General features: G+C 44.6%; 1 protein-coding gene across 1 annotated transcript; it reads left to right on the plus strand.

Annotated features, from left to right (window-relative positions):
* Positions 1–526: 526 nt before the first annotated feature.
* Positions 527–22,633, plus strand: LOC144888240 (uncharacterized). The gene is made up of 5 exons (XM_078768730.1): positions 527–757; positions 7,082–7,229; positions 15,793–15,970; positions 19,512–19,578; positions 20,496–22,633. The coding sequence occupies exons 2-5, from the start codon at positions 7,204–7,206 to the stop codon at positions 20,750–20,752; spliced, it is 528 nt and encodes a 175-aa protein (XP_078624856.1). The 5' UTR covers positions 527–757; positions 7,082–7,203; the 3' UTR covers positions 20,753–22,633.
* The last annotated feature ends 5,254 nt before the right edge of the window (positions 22,634–27,887 follow it).

A 27,887-nucleotide genomic window follows, 5' to 3' on the forward strand; every position in this document is an offset into this window, starting at 1 on the left:
CTCTCTTTCTCTCTCTCTCGCTTTCTCTCTCTCTCGCTTTCTCTCTCTCTCTCGCTTTCTCTCTCTCTCGCTTTCTCTCTCTCTCGCTTTCTCTCTCTCTCGCTTTCTCTCTCTCTCGCTTTCTCTCTCTCTCGCTTTCTCTCTCTCTCGCTTTCTCTCTCTCTCGCTTTCTCTCTCTCTCTCTTTCTCTCTCTCTCTCTTTCTCTTTCTCTCTCTCTCTCTTTCTCTCTCTCTCTCTTTCTCTCTCTCTCTCTTTCTCTCTCTCGCTTTCTCTCTCTCGCTTTCTCTCTCTCGCTTTCTTTCTCTCTCTTTCTTTCTCTCTCTTTCTCTTTCTCTCTTTCTCTCTCTCTTTCTCTCTTTCTCTCTCTCTTCTCTCTTTCTCTCTTTCTCTCTCTCTTTCTCTCCCTTTCTTGCTCCAGCCATGGAGCAGTACATCCATTATCTTATTCATTGTGAGCTCAATTGCTCCTTGCCATGCAAAACTTCCTGCCATTTAAAAGTTGTCTTTCTAGCATCATTGCTTATCATTATGTTGTTTATGCACCAAGATAGTTGCATTACAGTTTTTTTTGTTTCCTCCATGCAGGACGGCACACTGAGGCTCTGGGACTTTACCATTTGCGAGGAGCTGTGTGTGCTTTCATTGGGCTCGACTATCGAGAGTCCCGGCAGCAGTAAAACAGCAAAGCAGACTGATATAGTTACGTCTATAGTGTATTCTTCCCTTGGGGACAGACTCGTCCGTTGCCTGCGAAGGGTGAGTCGTAGGTCCCCAAAGTATTTCTGTGCAATAGGCGAATATTATTGGCTCCTCTGTTACGAGGCGTTAACGCATCCAGATGAAACGCATCCATATTGTTATGTTTATGGGGGGTGGTTAAAAGAATACCGTAGGAGAGGTAGAATTGTATAGGAAATAGCATGGACCATGTAACGTGTATGAGAATTTTGATGTAATAAGTAGGGAGACTGTAGCTTAAGGTTGTTTGAATGGGCATCATACGGGGGGTGGTGCTGTGCTAATTATCTCTCGGGTTTAAGGCTAGATTTCCCCAGTGCGTGTTTTCCCTCTGTAATTTTCCCCTAACGTTTTTGCTGCCATGGCCGACCCTGTAAAACCTCCTTAAACAACAACCGTGAAAAAAAGCCAAGAACGAGCCGGTCGGACTAAGCCTTACCCTCATGGACCTTAGAAGGAAAGGCCCCGCCCACAAGAGGCGGAGAGAAAAGTCCGGCAGGCCACGCCCAGAGGTACGCAATTGGCCTGTAGGACGTAGGTGGGGCGAACTGGGAGGGACTTGTGGCGATTGGCTCTCAGGAGTGAAGAAGAGGAGAGTGCGCTTTTTCAGCTAGATTGAACAAGATGCTGGCCATTTTTGTATGCTGAGGGAGAGAGCATTTTTGTTCTTGATTCTTTGACCTGGCGGTGGTGCTCTACGGGGGCGCAAGGGGCCGCGCTGTACTTCCCCCACAGTGGCAACAGTAAAAAGAACGTTGGAGCGAAAGAGGGCCATCTTCACTGCTTGCTCCACAGCTCTGGGTGCCTTTGCCTTCGTCGGCCGTTACCATCTTGTGTGCTCCGGGGGCGCGGGAGGCCTGGACTTGGCCAGTTCCACTTGCTCAAAAGAAAGATATGTGCCGGCACGAAAAGGGATTTTATTTTATTTTCATTTTCCCCTGTGTGTATGTATTTGTGACTGAGTGGAGACGTCTCAAAATTAGAATTCAGTTTTTACCTCGCATTTCATTTTTATTCCGTGCTTTATTTTCATTGAATCGTTCTTGTGCTGCATTTTATTTGTCGTGTTTATTTGTTTGTGGTTTCGGGAATAAACAATTGTGTTCGCTCAGTTAATCTCTCGCATCCCTTCATTCCTGCGCGCGCCAAAAAAACACACCATTTTTTGGGGAGTTGCCTCGGAGTTAAAGCTGGTTTGGTGATCTTAATTACCGGGCGACGCGACAATATGTTAACACATCCACTGCCATTCTCATTACTTTATTTTTCTTTTGGATGCAGAACTTTATTGTTAAGGACTCTGCGTAAGGATGGATGAGGTTGGAAGCAAATACGATATCAGCAGATGGAAATAGGAACACAAATCGCACTCACCGCACTTAAAATGTTTTGGGATTTAGGCTAGGTTAGATTTTGTTGTCACTTAAGGGGGTACATTTTTGTTTAGTCCTTCCCCCTCGTGTTGTTTATCCTCGGGACAAAGCTGAAATAGAGGGGTGTAATGAAAATGGTCTCTAAGGGGTTAAAGGGTTAATTCGTTATATCTTAATAAAACAGGTCTCACAGTCTCACAATTCACTCCCAAGCCTACAAGAACCACCTACAGCACTACAAAGATGCCCTCTCCCGCGCCCGCTCCGCCTTCTACTCTCAAATTAACCACTCCGGCTCTGGAAACCCAAAAGCACTCTTCTCTACAATAAACAAACTCCTCAGCCCCCTGAACACCACCACCCAGTCATTCACAGTAGAAAACTGCATCTCCTTCCTTTCATTCTTCCAAAGCAAAATTGACAACATCTACAACAGCTTAACCACCCGCTCCCCCTCAAACCACCTGCCCCCCTTATCCTGCCAACCCCTGTCTCAGTTCCCAGTCTCCCCTACTGACCTTTCTGAACTCCTCATAGGAATGAAAACTGCCACCTGCACTCTTGACCCCATCCCCTCCAGCTTTGTCAAGGCCTCCCTTCCTGCTCTCTCTCCACTTATCACTGCAACAATAAACTCCTCCCTGTCTACAGGCATCGTCCCATCATCCCTCAAAATTGCTGCTGTTAACCCCATTCTGAAAAAACCTGGACTAAACCCTGACACCCTAAACAACTTCAGACCCATCTCCAACCTACCCTTTCTGTCAAAAGTTTTGGAACGCGCTGTAGCCACTCAACTCAAACATCACCTCTCTGCCAATAACCTGTATGAAACATTCCAATCCAGATTCCGCTCCAACCACAGTACTGAAACTGCTCTTCTCAAAATCACCAACGACCTTCTCCTCTCCTCTGACGCTGGCAACCTCAACATTCTCATCCTCCTCGACCTCAGTGCCGCCTTTGACACCATCAATCACACCATCCTCCTCACCCGACTTGAATCCACCTTTAACGTTACCGGCACTGCCCTCTCTTGGATTAAATCATACCTCTCTGACAGACGCCAGTTCATCTCCATCAATAACTGCAAATCCCCCACTGCTCCCCTCCCCCAAGGTGTCCCCCAAGGTTCAGTTCTTGGCCCCCTCCTCTTCATCCTGTACCTGTCCCCCCTTGGTCACTTAATCCGCTGTCATGGTCTCCAATTCCACTGCTACGCCGATGACATCCAGCTTTTCATCTCCACCAAGTCCATCTCCACCGCCACCCACTCTATCCTGACAAACTGCATCACTGAAATAAAATCCTGGCTTCAAATCAACTTCCTCAAACTTAACTATGATAAATCTGAAATAATCATCATTGGCCCAAAAACGCTCACCAAATCCACCCATAACTTTGCCCTCAACATCGACGGTTTCCCAGTATCCACCTCCCCTCACATCCGGAATCTTGGCATCATCTTTGACCAAAGCCTCTCCTTCGACAAATACACGAAACAGATCACAAAGACAGCCTTCTTTCACCTGAAAAACATCGCCCGTCTCCGTCCATCCCTCTCCTCCACGGCTGCAGAAACCCTCATCCACGCCTTCATCACCTCCCGTCTGGACTACTGCAACAGCCTCCTCTATGGTTCACCCTCAATAATCACCAATAAACTCCAATACATTCAGAACTCCGCTGCCCGTCTACTCACCCATTCCCGGACCCGTGACCACATCACCCCCGTCCTTTATAAGCTTCAGTGGCTCCCCATCCCCCAGAGAATCCAGTACAAAATCCTCCTCTTGACCTACAAAGCCCTCGATAACCTGGCCCCATCCTACCTGACTGACCTCCTCTCCAGACACACTCCCACCCGCAACCTCCGCTCTGCTGGTACCAACCTCCTGACCCCTCCCCCCCCATCCGGACCAAATTCAGATCCTGGGGGGACAGGGCCTTCTCCATCGCTGCTCCCACCCTCTGAACTCATGACCTCACACCATCAGAGACTCCTCCTCACTCACCACATTCAAAACATCACTCAAGACCCACCTGTTCAACACTGCATTCAACATTTAACCCACAGCATTTAACCCCTGACTATCTCTTCTTCCTTTTGCTTTGATTATTTGCCTGTTGATTTTTGTCTTTTTGCACTCTGTCAAAGCACCTTTGGGCTTCTTGAAAAGCGCTATATAAAATAAATGTATTATTATTATTATTATCTTCATTGCATGTTTCAATGGATATATTGTAAACCCCAATTTAGGTCTGCCAAGACAGTGTTTACCAGGGACTTGTCCCCCCCTCCATCCCTTTGTATTTTTTTTTTCACTGTTAAATGTGCTTTATTTCTCATTTATTTCATTATCGACCTTTTTCCTTTCTTCTCATTGGCCTCACAACCAATAGCCCTTGAGCCGAGTATCACACGGTTCTTTTGAAATCGGATCAATCAACAGCGTAACTCAAGCTGGTCAACCAATAAGGTGAGCATGATGATGTCACCTGAGGGACAGTTTTGGTTCTGAAGAGAAAGTTCAGTTGAGAGCTAAAACTCTCTCTGAGAACTGGGAGAGTGAGTAGGGTGTGCCTCTACTGCCAGGTAGGAGGAACCGGTCCTAGGAATCTGGGGACACTAACACATAGTTTGCCTGGGCTGACCAAAGACCCGACCCACCTCACAGCATGTGTAGTTGGAAATTGTAGCCGGCTTCTCCCATCCTATCTAGGTGTTGCGTGTTCCTCCCCGACCTCCTGGTCCCGGTATACCCCCCGAACCCCGAGAGGAACCACAGCAGAAAAATGTTATTCCGTGTCAAAATCAATATTGAAACCACACCAATGGTTATCCACCAACAAATAATATATTAAAAAGCATACAGGAATAACAATACAACAATTGTAGCAATCCACAATACAATCAATATCTCAAGATGGTTCCATCTATTAAAGTAATAAAACTCACTGCTCTCCCAGTGAATATGACCGAACACTCCTCAATGTCTCTGTAACTCAATGGTGCTCCCGGCGAAGAGGCGATGAGGCGAGTAAGGAGGTGTAGGCAAGGCGGGGACCGTCACGTGGTCACAACCAACAGCAAATTAGCGGGGAAAGAGGAATCCCAAAGACGCGACCCAAACGTGCACATACACCGTTCAACCGGCGAACCGCACCGTATTCTTCAAACGCCGCTGTCACGCACACACATCCTCGGCCAACCACCGGAGGGCGAGACCAGCGGACGCGGCAAAACCTTGTTCCGCGAACGACGCGCGAGGTTTCCAAAATGGCGGACGGCTCTTACTCGAGCCGCAGCCTCTAGGCGAGGATTCTCTGGAATCTCACGGCTGTACCTGACTTCGCAGGCTTTTTCACCACTCCAGCGATAACACCAATCGCACGAGATTCCTTTCAAGGACTCAAAGTTCACTCGCGCTGTACGCTCGTCCACGCTAGGTACGGAGCTTCTACAAATGCGTCTTTCCACTTCTTCCTCTTCCCCTCTTCTTCTTCCTCTTCTCTATCGTCGTCTTCCGGCTTCCTGTCTCTTTTTCATGAGCGCTTTTAACCTTTTTAACCACAATAACCATTTCCCTTAAACAACAATAACCATAATACTTCGAACCAACAATGATAATAATAACAACAAAAATAATTAGTGCCGAATCCGTAACACGAGGCTAGGGTGCCTCGTTCTGCTCGACCAGGCCTATACCAACATTTTATTTATTTTTTCTTCCCCGCATCTAACTCCCTTTCCCCCTCTGAGTGTCCGACAACACCTTGGGAGATTCCGTGTCTTTGCGGATAGTTTTAAAAATAGTTTTAGGACGATTGATTTTTAGATTGGGATGCCCATTCTGGGTGCCCATTTTTAGATTGGTATGCCCATTCTGGATGCCCATTCATGGGCTGGATGCCCATTCTGGATGCCCAACATATTTCTGGAAGTTATTGTTTCCTTTGTATAGTTCAACAAAATTCCCATTTGAACACATCTCTTGAAAACTCATTCCCAGACACGAGGATTTCACCATTTGCCAGATTTTCCACCTTTCTTTATTTAATTTAATTTTTTCCTTCCAAAAATTCAATTGCTTGTGAAGTTGGTTAATAGTTGCCCCACTCTGTGGTAGTTAAGATGGCAACTTGCTTTGTTGAATATAGAGTTTTTGATCATTGTTGCGGATTTTCAGCTTATAGGATGCATACCGGCCTGCAATTTGTAAATATAATCCGGCCATCGACATCTTGACGAAACCATGCCTGAAACATTGAGTACTTGGACAGGAAGACTTTATCTATCGTACCTGATTAAATATATTGTTGCGGTTTTGTGTTTTTACAATAAAAGGTTAATTTCCCCTCATAATTTAGTTACACTACAACACGTAGCCTCGTTTAAGCTCAGTTATTTCATAGTAAATGTAAGCGTAGACCTTTCCTGTGTTTAGTTTGCGTTGAGTAGAATAATGAGAGTTAAGTCTCCTTCCGATGCTTATGCTGCCTCGATGCTTTGGGTTTTGGCGCAAAATACCACGAGGCCGGCCTGAACAAGTCGATCCAGGCCGAAGGAAGGCGGGACAGAAGGAGTGGGAGTGACCGGTAAGCACGAGCCGCCAATCAGGGCTCGAGGGGATTGGCTTACCACTGCGTCAAAAGGCGTGGTTTGGAACATTCGATGCGGGCGAGGGCGGGGCCAATATAACCCTGTGCCCGGAGCCCCCTGGAGCCCCTCAGCCACCTCAGTTGTGAGGGGAGAGGCGCTCGTCAAGTTATGAGAGTCAGTTCGGAGCGCCAAGTTATGAGAAGGGAGGCAGACGAGTTACAAGTTGAGTTCTCGGTTGAGCTTGAGTCAGATCCTCCGTTGAGTTATGAGAGTGAAAGCGCGCAGTTGTATTAATCGCGCTGTGAAAGAGCCGTGCCGGGCTACAGAGACGCGCGTATATTTTCCCGCCTGTCTGCCTTTGCCAAGACACGCGCTGCGAGGATTCCTCCCGCCTGCCTGCCTGCCTTCGTTGGGGGACGTGCGGTGACCGCCAGAGGGCCACGCCGGGTGAGCTGTTCCTGGACGACCAAAGCCGGCGTGTTCAGTGCATGAACAGTTCTTCCTTCATCCCCCTGTGAGTGTGAATGGGCCCATTGTCTGGGGAGATAAGTAAGACTGTTTAAGACTGCCCTGTGTCTCTGCTTCTTCTACCAATCATTGTAAATAATAATTAAACCTGTTATTTCTTTGATTCGATCGCTTTTGTCTCTCCATCATTGACTAAGCATGGTACGAATTATATCGCTCTGATCGGGTTCCAATACCAAGCTAACTGCACGGACCACGTGGTACGCAATCAGCTTGGGTGTTGTCAAATTACGCGTGGTTCGTGCGAGACTTGATCCCCGCTTCCACAGCGGCGTGGGTACTTAGGTACGTGCGAAAATTGTCCCGGAACCCTGTCCCGCGTCTGACCGGAAGTGGCGACTCAAGTCTCGCGGTTGCGAAGACCCAAGGAGAAAAAGGGGCTTAATCTCCCCTTGGTAAGGGAACGGATCATGCAAAACTGTAACTATATATATATATATATATATATATATATATATATATATATATATATATATATATATATATATATATATATATATATATATATATATATATATATATATATATATATATATATATATATATATATATATATATGTTTATATATATATATATATATATATATATATATATATATATATATATATATATATATATATATATATATATATATATATATATTGTTACGGACGCGGTTAAGATGTTATTTTGACCGAGCGGTGGTGTATTACCGCGACCGAACAGTTATTCCCCGACTAATACCCGATTTGCCCCAAACTTTGGCCGGATCGCGCCACCGCTATTCAATCGGGAAAACTCTAAAGCGACCGAATGCAAAGAGGAAAACGAAGGCAAAGAAAGGTTTGGAAATACTACTAAATTTATTTACTATTCACACACATAAGCAAAAAGACAGCAGTCACGTTTATTTACAAGCACATGAGACGCAGGTGACACAGTGAAAATACTAGCTTATACAGACTTATTGTTACTACCCAGGGACAAGACAAAAGACAGACTACGAGCACACTTACACGGGGAATGATGATAGGGATGGCAGGTGGGTGGCTGGTGGATGGCTGGCGGGATAGGGAGGTCCAACTAGTTCTGCAGCTGATCGAATCGTGGGCAGCCGCCGCTCCTTCGCGGCCCTGCTCCAAACTTCCGTCCAGGCCTCACGCTGCTGTGGCTGCAGTTTCGGTGGCTCCAGCTGCAGCAAATGCAGTTTCAGTGGCTCGAGCTGCAGTAAGTGCAGTTTTGGTGGCTCGAGCTGCAGTGAGTGCAGTTTCGGTGGCTCGAGCTGCAGTTCAACCCTGGACTTCTTCTCGTCTCTCTGTCGTCAAAGCTCATCTCCCTTGTCTCTCGCTTGGGAAACGCCCTGCCGTGGGTTATATAGGCCCCACCCCTCAACCTTCGCGAACCTCCTCGATGTTTCTTTCCACACCCTCTCCAAGTCCAACCCCTTGTTCGTGGTTGGTTGAGTGGGGCTGACTCACTCCTCCTCTCTATGACGAGGTGGGGACCCGCCTTTCTTCCCCAACCCTGCCTCGTGGCCAATGGCGGCAATAGTTGGAGCGGAGGTAGTTTCCAATCGACGAGAGGGGGAATGGAGGTTTTGGGAGTGGGAATGAAGGGAATCTATCTCTCACTGGTGCAATGGAGTATTTCAATTAATGGGAGACACAGCCTTACCCTAAAACACATAATAAGATATAAGCTATCGAACAGGGGTATTCTATGATTAGCTGTGGTGTGGATGCTTTATGGACTAATTATGGGACGCCCTTTGACCTTTACACAGCTCCGGAGGCAGGAGGCGCAGAATAACAATAATAATAATAATAAAGCACACAATCAAAAAAAATAGTCCTCATATCCGCAACAATATATATATATATATATATATATATATATATATATATATATATATATATATATATATATATATATATATATATATATATATATATATATATATATATATACACATATATATATATATATATATATACATATACAGTGAAACCTTGACTTACGAGTGCACCAACTTATGAGTTTTCCGAGATACGAGCCGTCGCTCGGGCGGTTTATTGCTTTGAGATGCGAGCCGAGATCTGAGTTGCGAGCTTACGCCACCCGCCACCAAGTGGGTTCCGGTCACGTGGTTATTTTGCCGTGCAAGCATCTCTGCCGTATATCGCTGCTGCTTTGTTTTCGCATTTTGGTTATTTTGGAGCTTACGCCACCCGCCACCAGGTGGGTTCCGGTCACGTGGTTACCTTGCCGTGCAAGCATCTCTGCCGTATATCGCTGCTGCTTTGTTTTCGCATTTTGGTTATTTTGGAGCTTACGCCACCCGCCACCAGGTGGGTTCCGGTCACGTGGTTATCTTGCCGTGCAAGCATCTCTGCCGTATATCGCTGCTGCTTTGTTTTCGCATTTTGGTTATTTTGGAGCTTACGCCACCCGCCACCAGGTGGGTTCCGGTCACGTGGTTATCTTGCCGTGCAAGCATCTCTGCCGTATATCGCTGCTGCTTTGTTTTTGCATTTTGGTTATTTTGGAGCATACGCCACCCGCCACCAGGTGGGTTCCGGTCACGTGGTTATCTTGCCGTGCAAGCATCTCTGCCGTATATGGGATGCTTTGTTTTGCTGCTGTGCAAGCTGCTGCTTTGTTTTCGCATTTTGGTTATTTTGGAAAATTTCTTAGTTTTAACCATGGGTCCTAAGAAATTGAGTGCCAAGGGCAGTACTGAGAAGAAGAAGAGGATGATGTGCTTGGATATAAAACACGCAATCGTCGAAAAACATGAGCGAGGTGTGCGTGTTGTCGACTTGGTGAGGCGGATGTGAAGGCAGCTGAAGATTTTATTATAACTTTTGCCGAACTGATAGAAGCCGAGCGATACATCCCCCAGCAAATCTTCAACTGTGACGAGACAGGGCTCTTCTGGAAAAAGATGCCGAGGAGGACGTATATAACGGCAGAGGAGAAGAGCATGCCAGGCCACAACTTGTTCAGAGTGCCGGCGATAGCTCGCCTTCTCTTTGTGGAAAACACGGTGAGATCCTCAACATCCAACAACTAATGGGACGCAAACGGGGCGCCCAGTTTAGCGGTACACACATTGATGAATCACCCTGCCTGTGATTCACCCATGACAGGTTATAGCTGGGTCTGGATTCAAACCCAGGCTGGACAGTTTAGAGTCAAGTGTGCGTACCTCCAGTCCAGGCCATCCTGCCAACTTGTATGCTGCATACAGGTGAAATATAAAGCGCGAGATATTTTTATATATACTGTATATTGAAAAAAAAAATTGGTGTGGTTTTTGGCGGGCTGGAACGGATTAATAGCATTTCAATGCATTTTAATGGGGAAATTTAATTTGAGAAACGAGCAAATTGAGTTACGAGCTCGGTCACATAAAAAAAAAACACCTTTAGAGGCCATTTTCCCCCGCAAGCAGGGGTTGGCCTTTTTCGGGAACCGTGGTTGTTGTTGTTTTTCGGTCCCCTTTTTGAAGCAATGTTTTACGGCCGGATGCCCTTCCTGACGCCAACCCTTTTTGCCGCCTTTAACGACAAACAGGGAATTACCAGTGAACTGGTCCTCAATTAGCCGACCTCGGAAGGATGACAGGCTGAGTCAACCCCCCTGGCGTTAATTCAGCGATCGACCGGGATTCGAACCCAGGATCCTAGGATCCTAAGCTGGCACCCTAGCCGCTAGCCCAACACCAGGGTTGTTCGGTCACAGAATTCGGTCACAGAACGAATTAAACTCGTAAGTCAAGGTTTCACTGTGTGTATATATATATATATATATATATATATATATATATATATATATATATATATACACAGTTACGTGAAAAAGTAAGTACACCCCATGTAAAGTTTTGACTTTTTCAACATATTTCAACATACAGCTATTTGATCTTCATTTCAACAATATTGATAGATAAAGGTGATATAAAATAACAAATATCATGAAACATTTACATTTTGTAGTGCATTGTATAATTTAAATAAACATAAGTGGAAAAAGTAAGTAAACCCCTACATTTATCACTACTTCAAATACCGAAAATTAGAATCAGGTGCACCAGCTCAGGTGCAAATGATTAGAACATCGTTAGAGAGGATCTTGGAGGAACCTGTCTTATTTAAACCTCAGACATTTAGTTTGGTTCGCTCTTTGTTGTTTAAGTGTGCGGCGTCACCATGCCTAGATCAAAAGAGCTCTCTGTGGTCTTCAGAAAGAAGGTTATAGATGCCGACGAGTCTGGCAAGGGATTTAAAAAGATCTCCAAACAATTTGAAATCAATCATTCGACTGTCCGTAAGATCATCTACAAGTGGAGAAGACTCCAAACAACTGCCAACTTGTTCAGGCCAGGCCGCCCCAGCAAGTTCAGCCCGAGAGCAGACCGCAAGATGCTGAAAGAAGTCTCTAAGAACCCCAGAATGTCATCACGGGACCTACAGGTAGCTCTTGCCACTGTTGGTGTCAAAGTGCACGAGTCTACCATTAGAAAGAAGCTGCACAAATTTGATCTACATGGGAGGTGTGCCAGGACATTTGCTGTCCAGAAAAAACATCAGGGCAAGACTAAAGTTTGCCAATGAACACCTCGGCAAAGACCAGCACTTCTGGAACAATGTGCTCTGGACAGATGAGTCAAAGGTAGAGCTATTTGGCCACAGTACCAGAAGACATGTTTGGCGAAAACCAAAGACAGCATTTGACCACAAGAACCTGATACCAACTGTAAAGCATGGTGGTGGAAATATTATGGTTTGGGGCAGTTTTGCTTCATCAGGGCCTGGGCAGCTCACTATCATAGAATCCACTTTGAATTCTTCATTGTACCAGAGGGTGCTTGAGGATAATGTGAGGCCATCGGTCGGAAAGTTGAAGCTCAACCGAAGGTGGACCTTGTAACATGACAATGACCCGAAACATACCAGTAAATCCACCAAGGAATGGCTGAAAAGAAAGAAATGGAGGGTTCTGGAATGGCCAAGTCAAAGCCCGGATCTAAATCCCATCGAGATGCTGTTGGGGGATCTGAAACTAGCTGTGCATGCAAGAACCCTCAAATATCGCACAGCTGAAAGAATTCTGCATGGAGGAGTGGGCAAAAATTTCTCCCAGTCGATGTCAGAGACTGGTAGACAGTTATAAGAAACGCCTACTTGAGGTTGTTTCTGCCAAAGGGGGCAATACCACCTATTAGAGCCAAGGGTGTACTTACTTTTTCCACATGCGAAATTTGCATTTACGTTTATTTAAATTATACAATGGACTACAAGATGTAAATGTTTCATGATATTTGTTATATTATATCACCTTTATCTATCGATATTGTTGAAAGGAAGATCAAATAGGTGTATGTTGAAAAAGTCAACACTTTACATGGGGTGTACTTACTTTTTCACGTGACTATATATTTATATGTATATATGTATATATGTGTATATGTATATATGTGTATATATATATATGTGTATATATATATATGTATGTATATATATATATATATATATATATATATATATATATATATATATATATATATATATATATATATATATATATATATATATATATATTGTTGTGGATATGAGAATGTTTTTTTATTTTGTTGTTGTGGTAAAATATTGTTGTAAAAGGTTGTTGTAAAATATCACCCCTCCTCCCTCCGTTTGTGGTTGTATAAAGGTCAAAGGGCGTTCCCGTAGTTAGTCCATAAAACATACATGCAGGACACGATATATCTTTTTTTACAGTTATATCCTTATTATGTGTATTAGTGTAAGGCTGTGTCTTCCATTAATTGAAATACTCCATTGCACCAGTGAAAGAGAATAGATCCCCTTTCCTTCCCATCCCCAAAACCTCCATTTCAATATTACATCCCCTCTCGTCATTGCTGAGCCCTCGATTCCCAATCACCTCCCCTCCAATAACCGCCATTGACCATGTGCTTTGAGTCGGAGAAGAAAGGCGTGTCTCCACCTCGTCAGAGGGGAGGAGGGGCGTGCCCGCCCGTCGTCATCCAGGGCGGAGCCCGAGGGTCGCGCGACCAACCAGGGCCGAGGTGAGCACCCCGATGGGAGTGTCCAAAACGCCGGCGGCGTAATCGCTGGAGGCGCTATAAAAGGCGCAAACGGAAGTGAGTAGTGAGTTGGTCACAAAGAGTTGGTCTGAGTCGGTTGCCAGAGGAGGGTCAGTGGTTGCGTTGGTTGCGGTGGTAAGGTGTCGGTGGTCAGTTGGTTGCGGTGAGGAGTGAGTGAACCAAGAAAGAGTTGAGGGTTTGGACCAGACGAGTGGGACAAGGCCTGGCAAAGCACGCGACGTACACAGCAGCCAAATCAGCAGCGTGGGGCCTGGCCTGAACGGCGGCTGCTAAACGCGCCGGTTGTGCTGCGGGACCCCCTTTGGACCTCCCTCTCCCTCCAGCCATCCACCTCCTGCTTTTCCACCCTTCTTGTGGACGTGAGTTTGTTCTGTTTGTTCTGTCCTGGGAATAAGTTAAGTCTGTAGATAAGCTAGTATTTGCACTGTGTCACCTGCGTCTTATGTGTTGTAAATAAAACTTGATTGCTCCTTTTTGCTTGTGTGTGTAAATAATAAACCCCATTACTCGTCTGTACGTCTTCTCGTTTTATTCCTTTTTCCTCTTGCATTGCGTCGTTTTTGTCTTTTCCCTCATTGAGCAGCTGTGGTGCGATACGGCCAAGGTTCTGGGTGAATCGGGTGAGTCAGGGATCCTGTAACGGTCGCGGCAATACCAAACCGCTCGGTAACTAACATCTTAATCCGCGATCTGTAACAATATATATATATATATATATATATATATATATATATATATATATATATATATATATATATATATATATATACTGAAACGCAAAAGAAACTTACCACCTTTGAAACCTTTAAATATCAACAATAACACTGCGTGTAGTAAATGTGTGAACTTATTTGTGGACAATAGTGTCCTCACTGTCAGACAAAACGGTCATGGATGGTCACTTGAACCTTCAATGGTCACTTCATAGCACAGCTGTTGAACAGCCGTTTTGACTGTCAGTGATTAGCCAAGGGGTACGGGATGATTTTAATGAGCTGCACATGATGTCTTGATATTGGCTTTAAAAAGGCCAGTGCAAAATGGGCATTTTGACCGAAAAATGCTCGCAGTCGGCTCGCAGTCGGCAAACCCCAGATTTACCTTCCAAAATCTGCGTTGCACACACACACCAGATACGTCTGAATGCGGTGAAAACGGCTGAAGTCAAGCAAAGAAAAACCTTGCGCGACGCACAAAGGCTGAAGCGAAGCAAAGAAACCTTGCTCGGCGCACAAAAGCGCGCGAGTCAAAATGGCCGACGGCCTGTACTTGAGACGTAACGGCAGTCCAACGATTCTCTTTGGAATCGACCACAAAACCTGACATGCAGGTTGATCTGTCACAGCGATAACAACTCTGTCGCAGGAATCCCTTTCCTGGGAAACCCAAAGTTCACTCGTGACTCTTGCTCGCCAACGTTCGCTCCGGACCGCAAAGCAACTATGCTTATTGTCTGACTCCACTCGCTCCGCCTTCTTTTTTCTCTTCTTCCTCCTCATCGTCGTCCGGTTCCCGATCCGGTTTTCGGTTTCTTTTAACTCTAACTTTTTCACCTTTTGAAAACAGTTCCTAAACAATAAACCTTTTGAAAACAATAATAGTACATGGAATCAGAAATATTTGCAGTGGATGAAAACCACCACAACGGAAGTGACGAATCCGTAACCATACATACATACATACATACATACATATATATATATATATATATATATATATATATATATATATATATATATATATATATATATATATATATATATAAATAAATAAATAATCGTCCCAGCATGATTGACATTTGAGTTTAAAAAAATTCTCAATTGCAATAATTCTTTTTAACTAGGGCATGCCCGTACTATATATAAGCTAGGACGTGCCCGTACGTGGGTGCCCGTTCCTTGCCAAAAAAAAAAAAAAAAAAAAATTTGTGTAGGGGTGTGTGTGTGTAAACATCCTCGGGCGTGCCCGTACGTGGGTGCAAAAAAACATGCGTGCAAACAACAACAACAAAAAAAAACTTTGAAACCACGTGGCAGTAACGACCACAGAACCCCCCCCCCCCCTCTATTTACATGAATGGTTTGGTCCATTCGCAACGACCACAGAACCCCCCCCTCTATTTACATGCAATGGTTTGGTCCAAAGCGAACGGCTTGCAGTGTTTGGTAAAGAAATCGCCATAGCTCGGTAACTACTTGTCCGATTAATTTCAAACCTTGAAAAGGCACATCCTCGGGTCCCCAGCAATATACCTGGCAAGTTTCAAGTATATCGGACCGGTAGTTGTCGAGAAACAGCGGTCACAGACAAACATACACACATACACACATACAAACACACATACAAACACACATACACACATACACACAGAGATTAATGGAATTATAGATAGATGACCTGCTTTTGATTCATGGTTATATTTCCCATGTACTTGCTGCAGTGCCAACCATGTGAAGCTTTTCACATTATCCAATGAAGATCATCCCCAAATACTCTTCAGTGAGTCTCTACAACTCGATGCTGCTGTCCTAGCATTGACCTTTGATCCTAAAGGGAGGCTCTGGGTGCTGCAGGCAGACCGTGACAAGCCGGTGCGCCTGTTTGGGATTGACTGGAAGGTATGTGTTTTGTCAGGACGTGAGACTGTTGGGTTTTGAAAAAAATGGTTGCTTTGGAATTGCGGCTTGGGCTGGAGGTGGCAGGGAGAGGTGGGTCAGCACATTGTGAAAAGAGCGGGAATGGTTTTGGAGACCATGTGGTGGTGATTGGCAGTGGTCTTTAAAGACTAGATGGAAGAGGTGAACATTGAGCTTGGACTTTAAAAGGGCCAAAAAGGTGTGGGTTTCTTGAATAATGGTTGTCACAATGGGGGTGGGGCATGAGGAATGGGCAGAGGAGAGATAGGGCAGGTGGATTGAAATTGGAAGCAAACTGAAATGCCACCAACCTGCCAGAATTGGCCTCCTCCCACAAGATGCCAATAACTCGAAGAACCTATTGTTCAACCACCACGAGGGGAACAAGATTCAAAATGGCTGCAATAGTATAGATCAAGGAGCCACACTCAATAGCACTTCAGATGAAGGCCATGTGCACTGTAATGAGCTGTGGACAGTTCAGAATGCACTTGGCTCTGCAGAATAAACCAAAATGACAACCAGCATAAGAGACCAGCTTTGAGATAGTCTATTGAAGAATGGTTGAAGGCCGAGGAGCTCCAGATACTGCATCGCTTTATCCCAGTAGTTGTCCACAAGTAGATTGGAGAAATCATCAGCTGATCATAGTTCTCCTGATTGGACAAATCCGCAAGACACATTTGGACTTTGTTGTACACCGCTCCTTTCCTATGCCATCTCCAGGCGCTGCTTAATGTCATTGCCGGGCACCGAAGGGGGCTGGGCAATGACGCACGCTGAAAGGGAGTACTCAGTTTTCACTCTGGTTGTTGTACACCGTTCCTTTCCTATGCCATCTCCAGGCATTGCAAATCGTCATTGCCGGGCACCGAAGGGGGCTCGGCAGTGACGCACGCTGAAAGAGAGTACTCAGTTTTCACTCTGGTTGTTTGTTTTCTTGCTTTCTTGTTTTCTTGTTTTTGTTTTCTTGTTTGTTTGTCCGGACGATATCTCAGCCATCCTTTGAGCTAGGAAGCTGAAATTACGGCACAGTCGTGAGCAAGTCCTTTGTCAAAAACGCTATTTTTTGTTTTTTGAATAATCAATTGATTGAGGAGTTATTTAATTATTAGCGATTAATTAAGTACTTATTTAATTAATCAAATTTCCTTTCTCTTCTGACAATTAACTCAGGCACCTTTTGAGTTAGGAAGCTGATATTTGGACATGCCAATGACCAGGTGATTTGGCTGCAAAGGCTATTTTTGATTTATTAATTAATCAATGAATCAATTAATCGATTAATTATTTAATTATTCGATTGATGACAAAACTTCTTTTTTTTTTTTTTAGTTACAGATTCTGATGAAATGGTGGTGGTTTATGTGTTCTGTGACCGAATTGATTAATAATTTAATTTTTTAATGATTATTATTTATTTATTTTCATTATTAATCATTTATTTTTTTTCTTTCTCATTTGGCCAATATCTCAGGCACCTTTTGAGCTAGGAAGCTGATATTTGGACATGACAATGACCAAGTGATTTGGCTTTAAAGGCTATTTTTGATTTTTTGATTAATCAATTAATTATTTAATTTTTCGATTAATGACTTTATTCATTCTTTTTTTAAGTTACAGATTCAATGAAATGGTGGTTGTAGTGGAACTAATTAATTTAGCCTTGATTGATAGACAGGAGACTAGAAATAATTAATGTCCACAAACTGTTTAGATCATCGACTGATTTTTAATGAAACATGGAGGACTTTGCTTATGTTACAAGGAAGATGTACAGAAAACCACTTGGCACAAATCCAAATCCAAAAGAAAACACACACACACACACACACACACACACACACACACACACACACACACACACACACACACACACACACACACACACACACACACACACACACACACACACACAATTCCTAAGCAAAATCCTGAAGCATTTGTGCAGTACAGCCTTTCTTATACTTGTGAAGGAAAAGAGAATGAGGCTGGGCTGAGGAGAAGAGGGAGAGGAAGGGAGGGGAGGGGGGGAGGGGGGGGGGCAGAGGGGAACGAGATAAGAAAAGTTGCAAGAGATTCAAGCGTGATGAAGGCAAACTGGTTTTTTTCCATTCCTTTCATCTTGGGAGAGGTTTTGGGTTACAGAAAATACAATTCAGTTATTGTGAAGCATACAGTTATGATATAATACAATTCCCATTTTGTCTCAGAACATTCCGATAACTTGCATCGAATTAATAGAGCATTAACACACAGTTGTGTAAGCCTACAAGGCTTTTGATTAGCCAATTGATTTACTGTTTAATTTTTTAAATGATTATTATTTATTTATTTTCATTATTAGTCATTTATTTATTTTCTTTCTCATCTGGGCAATATCTCAGGCACCTTTTGAGCTAGGAAGCTGATATTTGGACATGACAGTGACCAAGTGATGTGGCTATGAAGGATATTTTTGATTTATTGATTAATCAATTAATCGATTAATTATTTATTGATTAATAAAGTAATTATTTAATTTTTTATTAATGACTTTTTAAATTACATTTCTAAAAGTTACATCTTCAGATGAAGCACTAGTGGTTTAGTTACGCTATCAGCCAATTGATTAAGAAAATATTTTACAATAATCTTTTATTGATTTTAATTATGCAATTAATCAATCAATTATTGTACACCTCTCCCTCCCAATACAGTCTCTATGAGCTGCATGGTGGTATTGCCGGGAGCCAGAGGCGCCCCAGCAATGCCGCACTGGAGGATATTTAATTATTTGGCATGGGGGCGGTGTACTTTGAATGTATCTGTACTTGTTTTTTTTTGTTTTTTTCCAGATCTGTAGATGGTGATGGTGCCGCAGCCTTGCCTGCCTGTCGAATGTGTGGGGTACCTTTCTTTTTTGGGTCGTCTTTGTCAGAAAAATGACGTGACATTTTCCAGGGAAGCAGAAACATCATTAATGTAGAACAGTAACATCGTTTCCATTGTTCTGTTTTGTGACACACTAGCCCTAAAAGGCAGAACATTGGAAAGAATGGCAATCATCGCAATCTCTGATTGCCGTCATTGGACCTAAATTATCATATGCCGTTGCAAAGCATGACTAGGTTCCATCAAATGTCAGAAGGCACGCAATATGGCTGGGAAAAATCCCTCTGGCACCTGACGTCTCCCCCCTGGGCTAAATATGCAGGCCTTTTCACCAATATTTGGGGCATAAATCAACATGATGCCTGTACTATAACCACAATATTTGCATCTTGTGGAAGCAAAGCACAACCAATTAATTATTATGCACAAAGTACTCCACCACAGATTTGCAGCAAATAGACAGATCACAAATCATCGGTAACCCACAGACTTCCTCAGGCCAAAGGTTAGGGAAGCATATTTGGACTTCGTGCCCTGAATGGAGAGGTTAGGTAGGTGTGCGTACATGAATCACTGTTATTATGAGTGCAACATGAACTTTTTTTTTTTCATTCTTGGCTAAATCATTCATTCCTTGTGTCATCTGCAGGAGATTGAGGATCATTTCTTATCTCAGTTTGTGGAGTCTGTGCTTGACAACTGGGAAGACATCACAGGTAAAAATTACTTCACTTCGCAAATATCTCTCTCAAAAGGGACCTTCTGGCAAACTCACACCTCTCCACCAACCCCCATCTACTTATCAATCACTTGAGGAAGTTCAGTCCTTCAAACTCCTGTGTTTCACTAACAGCCATGATCTTTCTTGGGCAAACCACATTTCAAAGTTGGCCTCCAAATCCATCTGCCGACTGGGCATCCTCTGTCATACAAAGTCCTTCCTTGACACACCTGATCTCCTAGTCACCTGCAAGGCTTTCATCTGCAGTTTGCGGAAGCACTGCTCTCCCCCCTGGGCTGGCTCCCCTGCCTCACATATTGCTCAGCTTCACACCATGGAAACCAAGGACTTCAAGGTTATTTGAATCTCCCACAATGCAGCTGAGTCTATGGGCCTATCACTATCACAAAACCACGATCCCCTCCACCCAATCCCTCCTCATTCCAGGTTTCCCTCCCCAGAGTTTCCTTCTGTGTCGATCTTCTCCACTGCATGCATCCTCTCTTGCTCCCCATTCCTCCCTACACCTGTTGTTTGTCCACCTCCCACTGTATTGGCCTTCATCTCTGCTGTTGGTGTTTCCCCCCTTCTCTCTACTATTTATTTTGCCCTGTTATGGCCTTCACCATTTCATTGTACTGATATTAGTTAGATCTTTCACGAGCCTCCATTATGTTTACAAAAAAAAATGAATGTAACTGCTGGATAGTTGAGATCATAGATGTACAGTTGATTGCATCGAGTTGTGTGAATGCGTCTCTCGTTGCCATACTGACGAAATGCTGGTTGATGTGGGATCTTAAGAAGAGCAGCACAAAGTGAGCGGATTGATTGTTGCAATATTGTGGAATTGATGAACTAAGAGCAATAAAGCTTTCCTGTTATGGCAACACACCTCTTCTCGCCCCTCAGGTCGCACATCTCGTGCTCTGTCTTCCTTGTACAAGCAACCGTCAGACTGTACCTTACCCTACTTCAACCAGAAAAGGAAACGCTTGGGAGAGGTGGAAGCCAAAGCATCGTCTGCCGATACATCACAGGAGAATTTGATTCGGAATGAGCAAGCACAAAATGAAAGGATGGGGAATAGTGATGACTCCAACTCAGGACATGAGGTGCTTAACACCACACCTAAATCCAAGTGCTTAAAACATTCTGCACTGGTTTGACGTTTTTGAAGAGTTGGACTTGCTCAACGATGATTAAGAAATGCATCATTCACCAACTGGACCATTATTTCACTCAGAAAGGAAAATGTGGTTTGGGAACAGACTCCACATCATCACTTTTTGGGCTAAAAAGATAAATCATAAAGGGTACTGTTGCTCAGACTTCTTGGATGTTCCATCCTATGCTCCCTTCACCCCCTCACTCCCCTATGTTCTGAAGACGCCGACGTGACATCGTTGCGAGGTTTTGCCAAAGTTGCTTGCTCTTCAAACATGCTTTAATTCATGTTCATGACGATTTGAAACTGGCCAAGTGGGGGCTCGAAGGTGAACTGCAGGCACACCACAGGGTGCACTGAAAGAAAGAAAGATTATTAAAAATTATTTCCGTTCTCTGTAATTACAAATCACTACCACTGCTCTCAGCTTACGTCATTTGCTTTATCTTTCCTTTAAATATTTAAAAGTGCCATTTGAACATGTTTGTTATGTACCTAGATAAGAGTTGAAAGTCACTCTGACTTACCACATCTCTCTCTCTCTCTCTATCTCTCTATCTCTCTCTCTCTATATATATATATATATTATTATTATTATTTAGATTGGTTCATCATACTACAGGTCTCAGCATAGCTTTACATTTTGTCCTTCATTTGCATGTTCAGGTTAGGACACTGGAAAAGTTGGTCCTTGTTTGTACATTTACTTTGAAAACTTTTTAAAATGGATGCTGGACTTACTTTTAATAGATGAGGTTGGCATTGACAAAGTGCAGTTTAAAATCTGGAGGATTTTTTCATTTTGAAATAAGAACATCTCCTTTATTACAGGAAAGGCTGGAGGGTTTATATTAGATTTGATTAATGAAGAAATAACTGTTGAATATTTTATGTCCGAGTCTCTTGCAAGCTGGAGGCTAAACGTGTCTGTATCCATGAAGTACTTTCGGTTGTGAAGTTCAGACAAATTGTATATTTGGTCCAATAGGTTGTTTCGATACCGCGTCTCTCAATGGACCTAGCTCCTATGGTCGCAGTTCGTATCACTGACATTTTATCAGCGTCACCATATTGTTCCTTGAGCAAGTTATAAGTCTGCAGATCTTAACATGTAAAGGTGAAATTACTACAGAATGCCCACGTAATACAGTGATACACCAAAGTCTCCCATCGAAAACGCATGGAATGGACTCTCAGTAATGGGATTACAAAAGCGGTTTGCTCTGGTAATCTTTATGATGGGGACCTCTCCAGATCTGCAATGACAATGCTACAGAAAAGACATTTGTTTTACTGCTGTGTTCCTCTGTTCACATAACAGCGGTTTAACCATGTGAGACTTTGGTGTATCAGTTCTGGAGTGGCTGGGTACCCATTCTCTGGGTGGATCGGGTTTGCGTATTACTTGCTGAAAAAAGTATAGGACGTGTATTGCAAGAAGACTATAGATGTTTGCATGGTGTGCACCGAAAAGGTTCAAGATAATCTTAAAGGGTATGTTCCAATAGTAGTTTGGGTGTAAGGGGTTGAAAGGGTCTAATTTCTCAAACATGTAGAAAGGTCTAAGTGGTCTAAAGTTCTAAATGGTCAAGGGTCCAAGCTGTCTAAACACATCTGAAAGGTGTAAGGGGTCTACATAGTGTAAAGGTCTAATGGATCTAAAGAGACTTCCAAATGGTGTTAAGGTCTAAGGGGTCTTGGGTGTCAGTGTCTAAATATCGAGAGATCTGGAACTCACACACATGGACATACACACTGCTCCTTTTATATACAGACTAGCGAGGTACTTGTTCTCTGCACGGGTGGGAGGCCAAAAGCAAGCAAACAATGTGGAAACTGTGAATGCTAAACCATGGAACCAATAAATTCCACATTCTTGTGCCGCCTTGAGTCGAGCATCAGACATTGACAGCAGGTTCGTGAAGGACTTGCACAATAAACATACCCTGTCTGAATGGTTCTATCCCCAGTCGATGAAGAATCTGCATATGGCAAATCCGCGAATGTCACGGTTAGAAAATAGAAACCCTCACGTCATTTCCTCATTCATATTTAAACCCAATCTCTCTATTTTCATTCCAATCATAAACTAGAACGGGCACTCGGTAGAGCGCATACCTTCGCCGCAGCTACTGTTCTGTACTGTACTAAAATACGATTTTGACCTTTTCGTGACCTTGACCTTGACCTTTGACCCGATTGCTCCCAAAATCTAATCAAATGTGTCCCGTATAATAACCAATCATCCCACCAAATTTCATGCAATTCGGTTGAATACTTTTTGAGTTATGCGAATAACATACACACACACACACACACACAGACATACAAATAAATACACAGCGATCAAAACATAACCTTCCGCTTTTGCGAAGGTAATGAATACTATAATGAAATACTGTGTTAAATCACCATTGTATCAAGATAAACCTTTACCAACACTTGACATAAACAAATATTTAAATCCGTGATGAAGTTATATCTGGATATGGGGCAGTCCGTGCGGTTGGAAATTCAAAATCCTAATTTCATTCACTCAATTCCAAACAGCGTAACTCCAATCACAAATGAAGTAGCATTAATAGAAAAAAATAAACATTTTTACGAACACTTGTGACATAAACAAATATTTAAATCCGTGCTGACGTCCGGATATGGAGCAGTAGGGTTGGAAATTAAAAATCATAATTGTATTCATTCAATTCCAAACAGCATCATTCCAATCACAAATTAATACGATAACAAAATACTGTGTTAAATTAAAATTGAAGTTTCTCTGGTGAAACTGCCAAAATCAGGACTCTCTGCTCACCTTCACGCTTTCATTCCTCTTTTCTCCCACCTCTGGAACAAACTCCCACAATCTCTTCAATCCCACTCCTCCCTCCAGGTCTTCAAAACAGCTGTTCACCACCATCTCTTATCTTTCCCCATCCAAAACCTTGATCTTTTCTACCCCCGTTTGGCGGATGTGTTGGTTTGGCGGATATGTTGGTTTGGTGGATGTGTCGGTTTGGTGGATGTGTCGGTTTGGCGGATGTGTCGGTTTGGCGGATGTGTCGGTTTGGCGGATGTGTCGGTTTGGCGGATGTGTCGGTTTGGCGGATGTGTCGGTTTGGCGCATGTGTCGGTTTGGCGCATGTGTCGGTTTGGCGCATGTGTCGGCTTGGCGCCTGTGTCGGTTTGGCGCCTGTGTCGGTTTGGCGCATGTGTCGGTTTGGCGCATGTGTCGGCCTGGCGCATGTGTCGGTTTGGCGCATGTGTCGGTTTGGCGCATGTCGGTTTGGCGCATGTGTCGGCTTGGCGCCTGTGTCGGTTTGGCGCCTGTGTCGGTTTGGCGCATGTGTCGGTTTGGCGCATGTGTCGGCCTGGCGCATGTGTCGGTTTGGTGGATGTGTCGGTTTGGTGGATGTGTCGGTTTGGTGGATGTGTCGGCTTGGCCATGTGTCGGTTTGGTGGATGTGTTGGCTTGGCGATGTGTCGGTTTGGTGGATGTGTTGGCTTGGCGCATGTGTCGGTTTGGTGGATGTGTTGGTTTGGCGCATGTGTCGGTTTGGTAGATGTGTCGGTTTGGTGGATGTGTCGGTTTGGTGGATGTGTCGGTTTGGCGGATGTGTCGGTTTGGTGCATGTGTTGGTTTGGCGATGTGTCGGTTGGGTGGATGTGTTGGCTTGGTGATGTGTCGGTTTGGTGGATGTGTTGGCTTGGCGCATGTGTCGGTTTGGTGGATGTGTCGGTTTGGTGGATGTGTTGGTTTGGTGGATGTGTCGGTTTGGCGGATGTGTTGGTTTGGTGGATGTGTTGGTTTGGTGGATGTGTCGGTTTGGCGGATGTGTCGGTTTGGTGGATGTGTCGCTTTGGTGGATGTGTCGCTTTGGTGGATGTGTTGGCTTGGTGCATGTGTCGGTTTGGCGAATGTGTCGGTTTGGCGGATGTGTCGGTTTGGCGGATGTGTCGGTTTGGCGGATGTGTCGGTTTGGCGCATGTGTCGGTTTGGCGCATGTGTCGGTTTGGCGCATGTGTCGGTTTGGCGCATGTGTCGGTTTGGCGCATGTGTCGGTTTGGCGCATGTGTCGGTTTGGCGGATGTGTCGGTTTGGCGGATGTGTCGGTTTGGCGCATGTGTCGGTTTGGCGCATGTGTCGGTTTGGCGCATGTGTCGGTTTGGCGCATGTGTCGGTTTGGCGCATGTGTCGGTTTGGCGCATGTGTCGGTTTGGCGCATGTGTCGGTTTGGCGCATGTGTCGGTTTGGCGCATGTGTCGGTTTGGCGCATGTGTCGGTTTGGCGCATGTGTCGGTTTGGCGCATGTGTCGGTTTGGCGCATGTGTCGGTTTGGCGCATGTGTCGGTTTGGCGCATGTGTCGGTTTGGCGCATGTGTCGGTTTGGCGCATGTGTCGGTTTGGCGCATGTGTCGGTTTGGCGCATGTGTCGGTTTGGCGCATGTGTCGGTTTGGCGCATGTGTCGGTTTGGCGCATGTGTCGGTTTGGCGCATGTGTCGGTTTGGCGCATGTGTCGGTTTGGCGCATGTGTCGGTTTGGCGCATGTGTCGGTTTGGCGCATGTGTCCGTTTGGCGCATGTGTCGGTTTGGCGCATGTGTCGGTTTGGCGCATGTGTCGGTTTGGCGCATGTGTCGGTTTGGCGCATGTGTCGGTTTGGCGCATGTGTCGGCTTGGCGCATGTGTCGGCTTGGCGCATGTGTCGGCTTGGCGCATGTGTCGGTTTGGCGGATGTGTCGGTTTGGCGGATGTGTCGGTTTGGCGCATGTGTCGGTTTGGTGGACGTTTTGGCTTGGTGGATGTGTTGGTTTGGTGAATACGTTTGTTTCGCAGATGTGTTGGTTTGGCGGATGTGTTTGTTTGGCGCACGTGTCGGTTTGGTGGATGTGTTGGTTTGGTGAATACGTGGGTTTGGCAGATGTTGGTTTGGTGGATGTATTGGTTTGGGGCATATGTTGGTGTTGCGCATGCGTTTGTTTGGTGCCTACATTGGTTTGGTGAATGTGATGGTTTGGCAGATGTGTTGGTTTGGTGCATGCATTGGCAAGGAGGATGTTTGGTTTGTCGGTTGTGTTGGTTTAGCAGATGTGTTGGTTTGGCGCATGCATTTGTTTGGGGCATGCATTGGTTTGGCGAAGGTGTTGGTTCACACCATCCACACCAGATGTGCACACCATCAAGAGAGGAGAGAATTAGAAAAGCCAACAACTATAAATGAAAAAAATGGAGAAACAGATTGAGAAGATTGGTGTATTGTGTGGGTGATTGACAACTGTGGTACAGGGTGGTTTGCCATTGCCTTTCCCAACACTCAGTCATGGCAGCAATTTGTCATTTGTCCAGGATGCTGGTGATAGCTCGCCTACTCTTGAGGAAGGACACCCTGGGATATTTAACGTCCAGGAACAAATTGTTATGCTAGCAGATGTGACACTCGGCTTAACGTCCATCTGAGAGACGGCACACACATTCATGAATCACCATACCTGTGAAACACCAGGATGACGGTCGGGATTCGTACCCAGGCGAGATAGCTGAGACGACCGAGTGTGTGTTCCTGTAGCCATCGTTCCGCTTGACAAGGGAAAGTTTTTCTTTGTAATCGAACGATGGCTACAGTGGCTACTCAGTCATGGCAGCAATTTGTCATTTGTCCAGGATGCTGGTGATAGCTCGCCTACTCTTGAGGAAGGACACCCTGGGATATTTAACGTCCAGAAACAAATTGTTATGCTAGCAGATGGGACACTCGGCTTGACGTCCATCTGAGAGACGGCACACACATTCATGAATCACCATATCTGTGAAACACCAGGATGACGGTCGGGATTCGTACCCAGGCGAGATAGCTGAGACGACCGAGTGTGTGTTCCTGTAGCCATCGTTCCGCTTGACAAGGGAAAGTTTTTCTTTGTAAATTGTAATCGAACGGAACAGGAAAGAATAAATTTAAGAAAGAATACACAAGCAAGGAATGAGAGAAGCTAGCTGTTGAGTGTTGGAACGACTCGCTTGCCAGGCCAGCCGTTCCTTAACGATTTTGAATAGAGCTATTCCTCGAGTGCTTAAGCCACTTGGCGAGCGCTCCACAAGAAAACTTGGCAACTGAACACACCTCGGGTTCACCCAAAGGGAAGGACGTAGAACGAAAACATTGTGGACGTCACACTCACGTGATGACGTTCATTGACGGTTATGATGCACCCCGTTACGGTGACCCCTTTCATTCATGCTCACCCCAGCACACACAAGTGGGCGCTTGGCGTGCTCTAAACATGTTTCACGTGATCATGTGACCCGGAGCATCGGACACAGCGCTCAGCCGACAAACGTACCTCGGTGCGGTGTAATGGTTGGGCCTCCGCTTCGAGTCTGCGAACTCGGTGGTTGCAACCTCGGTCTCCTCAAATCACAAACTTTAAAAATGGGCGCTCAGCATTTAAAAAGGATAGAGCACGGACAAACTATAGGTTGGTAATAATATAATGGGCCGAATAGCCTCCTTAACCCCAACTAACCAACACCAGTCAATGTGATTTCATCCCCAACCAACCAACACGAGTCAATGCGATTTCAACGCCAATTGACCAACACGAGTCAATATGATTTCAACCCCAATTAACCAACACCAGTCAATGTGATTTCAACCCCAATTAACCAACACCAGTCAATGTGATTTCAACCCCAATTAACCAACACCAGTCAATATGATTTCAACCCCAATTAACCAACACGAGTCAATGTGATATAAACCCCAATTAACCAACAGGAGTCAATGTGATTTCAACCCCAATTAACCAACAGGAGTCAATGTGATTTCAACCCCAACCAACCAACACGAGTCAATGTGATTTCAACCCCAACCAACCAACACGAGTCAATGTGATTTCAACCCCAACCAACCAACACGAGTCAATGTGATTTCAACCCCAATTAACCAACATGAGTCCATGTGATTTCAACCCCAACCAACCAACACGAGTCAATGTGATTTCAACCCCAACCAACCAACACGAGTCAATGTGATTTCAACCCCAATTAACCAACATGAGTCCATGTGATTTCAACCCCAACCAACCAACACAAGTCAATGTGATTTCAACCCCAACCAACCAACACGAGTCAATGTGATTTCA

This window comes from Myxine glutinosa, unplaced genomic scaffold (genome assembly GCF_964187855.1).
Source record: "Myxine glutinosa unplaced genomic scaffold, kmMyxGlut1.1 SCAFFOLD_259, whole genome shotgun sequence".
NCBI classification, from domain to species: domain Eukaryota; kingdom Metazoa; phylum Chordata; class Myxini; order Myxiniformes; family Myxinidae; genus Myxine; species Myxine glutinosa.